Below are 1,847 nucleotides of genomic sequence, written 5' to 3'. Positions count from 1 at the left end.
TTGGAAACTGTTCTTGCAGCATCTCCACTGGGGATCTTCTGCTAGGTCAGAATGCAACCCTTTCAAATTAATGACTCTGTGACAATAGGACAGAAAATGTTCTTGCCCTGCTTCTCTCTTTTTCTTTTAGTTTTAGTTTAGGCACATGTATTTCATTCACACCACAGCAAAGTGGACCTGCAACAGAAACCAAAATATACTGCCTAGGCATCTCAATGCAATATTATTGTTGGAGGGAGGGCCCTACTGAGGAAAGGCTGGAGATGGGAAAAGTCTGTATTATTGTATTCTTTATTTTGTGATTTTTTTTCAGAAACCATAATGAAATTTATTATCAATTGATTTTCTAACTTAAGATGGTTTGTTTGTGGCTGCACCAGGTGATTCTATGTCATTAGTCCACCCTAGAAGAAACACTCTGAACAATCACTTCAGTGGAGCAAAGGACCAATGAAGAGTGTAGATTATTTTCTAGTCCAACTCTATTTCTGTGTCTACTGGTTGCCTTAGAGAAGAATGGACACAGTAAATGTCTCTGTGGCGACTGAATTCTATCTGGTAGGATTAACAGAGCAGCCTGGACTCCAAATACCCTTGTTCTTTCTGTTCCTAACAATGTATCTGGTCACTGCGTTGGGAAATTTGTGTTTGATAATTCTGACTGTGATGAATTCTCACCTGCACACTCCTATGTACTTTTTTCTCTTTAATTTGTCCTTTATAGACATCTGTTATTGTTCTGTGTACACTCCCCAAATGCTAATGAACTTTATATTACAGAAGAAAATCATTTCTTACATGGAATGTATGACCCAAGTCTATTTCTTTATGTTCTTTGGTGTTTCTGAGTGTTATGTTTTGACTTCAATGGCCTATGATCGCTATATGGCCATCTGTAATCCATTGATATATAATGTTGTCATGTCTCCTAAACTATGTTTGAACCTTATGTTTGGTTCATACTTTATTGCACTTTCCAATGCTATAGCTCACACTGTGTGCATGCTGAGACTGAGCTTCTGTGATTCAAACACCATCAACCACTACTTCTGTGATATTCCTCCTTTGCTCGAGCTCTCCTGCACAAGCACATATGTCAATGAACTTGTAATTCTTGTTGTTGCGAACATCAACCTCACTGTTTCTGTTTCAACTATCTTTATCTCCTATGGTTTCATCCTTTCCATCATCATCCACAAAAGTTCCTCTGAGGGCAGGTCCAAAGCCTTCAGCACCTGCAGTTCCCACATTCTGGCTGTTTCTCTCTTCTTTGGGTCAAGTTCACTTGCATATTTCAAACCCTCCTCATCAAGATCTATGAATGAAGGTAAAATCGCTTCTGTATTTTACACTAATGTGGTTCCTATGATGAATCCATTAATCTATAGCTTGAGGAACAAAGCTATTAAACTTGCTTTAAGGAAAACTTTGATTAGCAGGAACATTTGATTGTATGGGGTGGTCTTTATTCCTCTTACTTTGGGCCTAGAAATAATTTCTATTCATGAACAATGTTTCAGCTGTATGACTTATCTCTTTTTTATTTTCAATATATTCTACCTTTTTTCAGTTTTTCAACAAGGAAAAAACCTTGGCATATTTGTAAATCCTACGCTGTTTTTTTGTATAATAAAAAGAAATTTGAATCTTCTGTATTTGATTTAATATTTCCAGAGCTTGTCTTCTACATTTTTGTCACTTCCAATATTTCTATTCTATTTCTTATTTAAACATAATATAGCTAAAAGATCTTACATATTACCTTCATTCAATACAAACGTAATTTTTCCTCTTATAAATTAATATGGATCTTCAAAATGCCAATGAAGTAATATTAGGAAGTTATT

The 1,847-nt window shown here is 35.7% G+C and overlaps 1 protein-coding gene across 1 annotated transcript; it reads left to right on the top strand.

The window, feature by feature from the left end:
* Positions 1-516: 516 nt before the first annotated feature.
* Positions 517-1,449, top strand: LOC125389088 (olfactory receptor 8B3-like). Its single transcript, XM_048417505.3, has one exon. It carries the CDS (start codon positions 517-519, stop codon positions 1,447-1,449), a length of 933 nt encoding a protein of 310 aa, XP_048273462.3.
* Positions 1,450-1,847: the final 398 nt, after the last annotated feature.

The sequence above is a fragment of the Myodes glareolus genome, chromosome 4 (genome assembly GCF_982192425.1).
Source record: "Myodes glareolus chromosome 4, mMyoGla1.1, whole genome shotgun sequence".
Taxonomy (NCBI): domain Eukaryota; kingdom Metazoa; phylum Chordata; class Mammalia; order Rodentia; family Cricetidae; genus Myodes; species Myodes glareolus.
The sequence above is the reverse complement of the archived record's forward strand: the minus strand, read 5'-3'. Positions and strand labels throughout refer to the sequence as shown.

Excerpts from the sequence above, each read along its gene's own strand:
- LOC125389088 (XM_048417505.3), top strand. The coding sequence starts at position 517 with ATGGACACAGTAAATGTCTCTGTGGCGACTGAATTCTATCTGGTAGGA.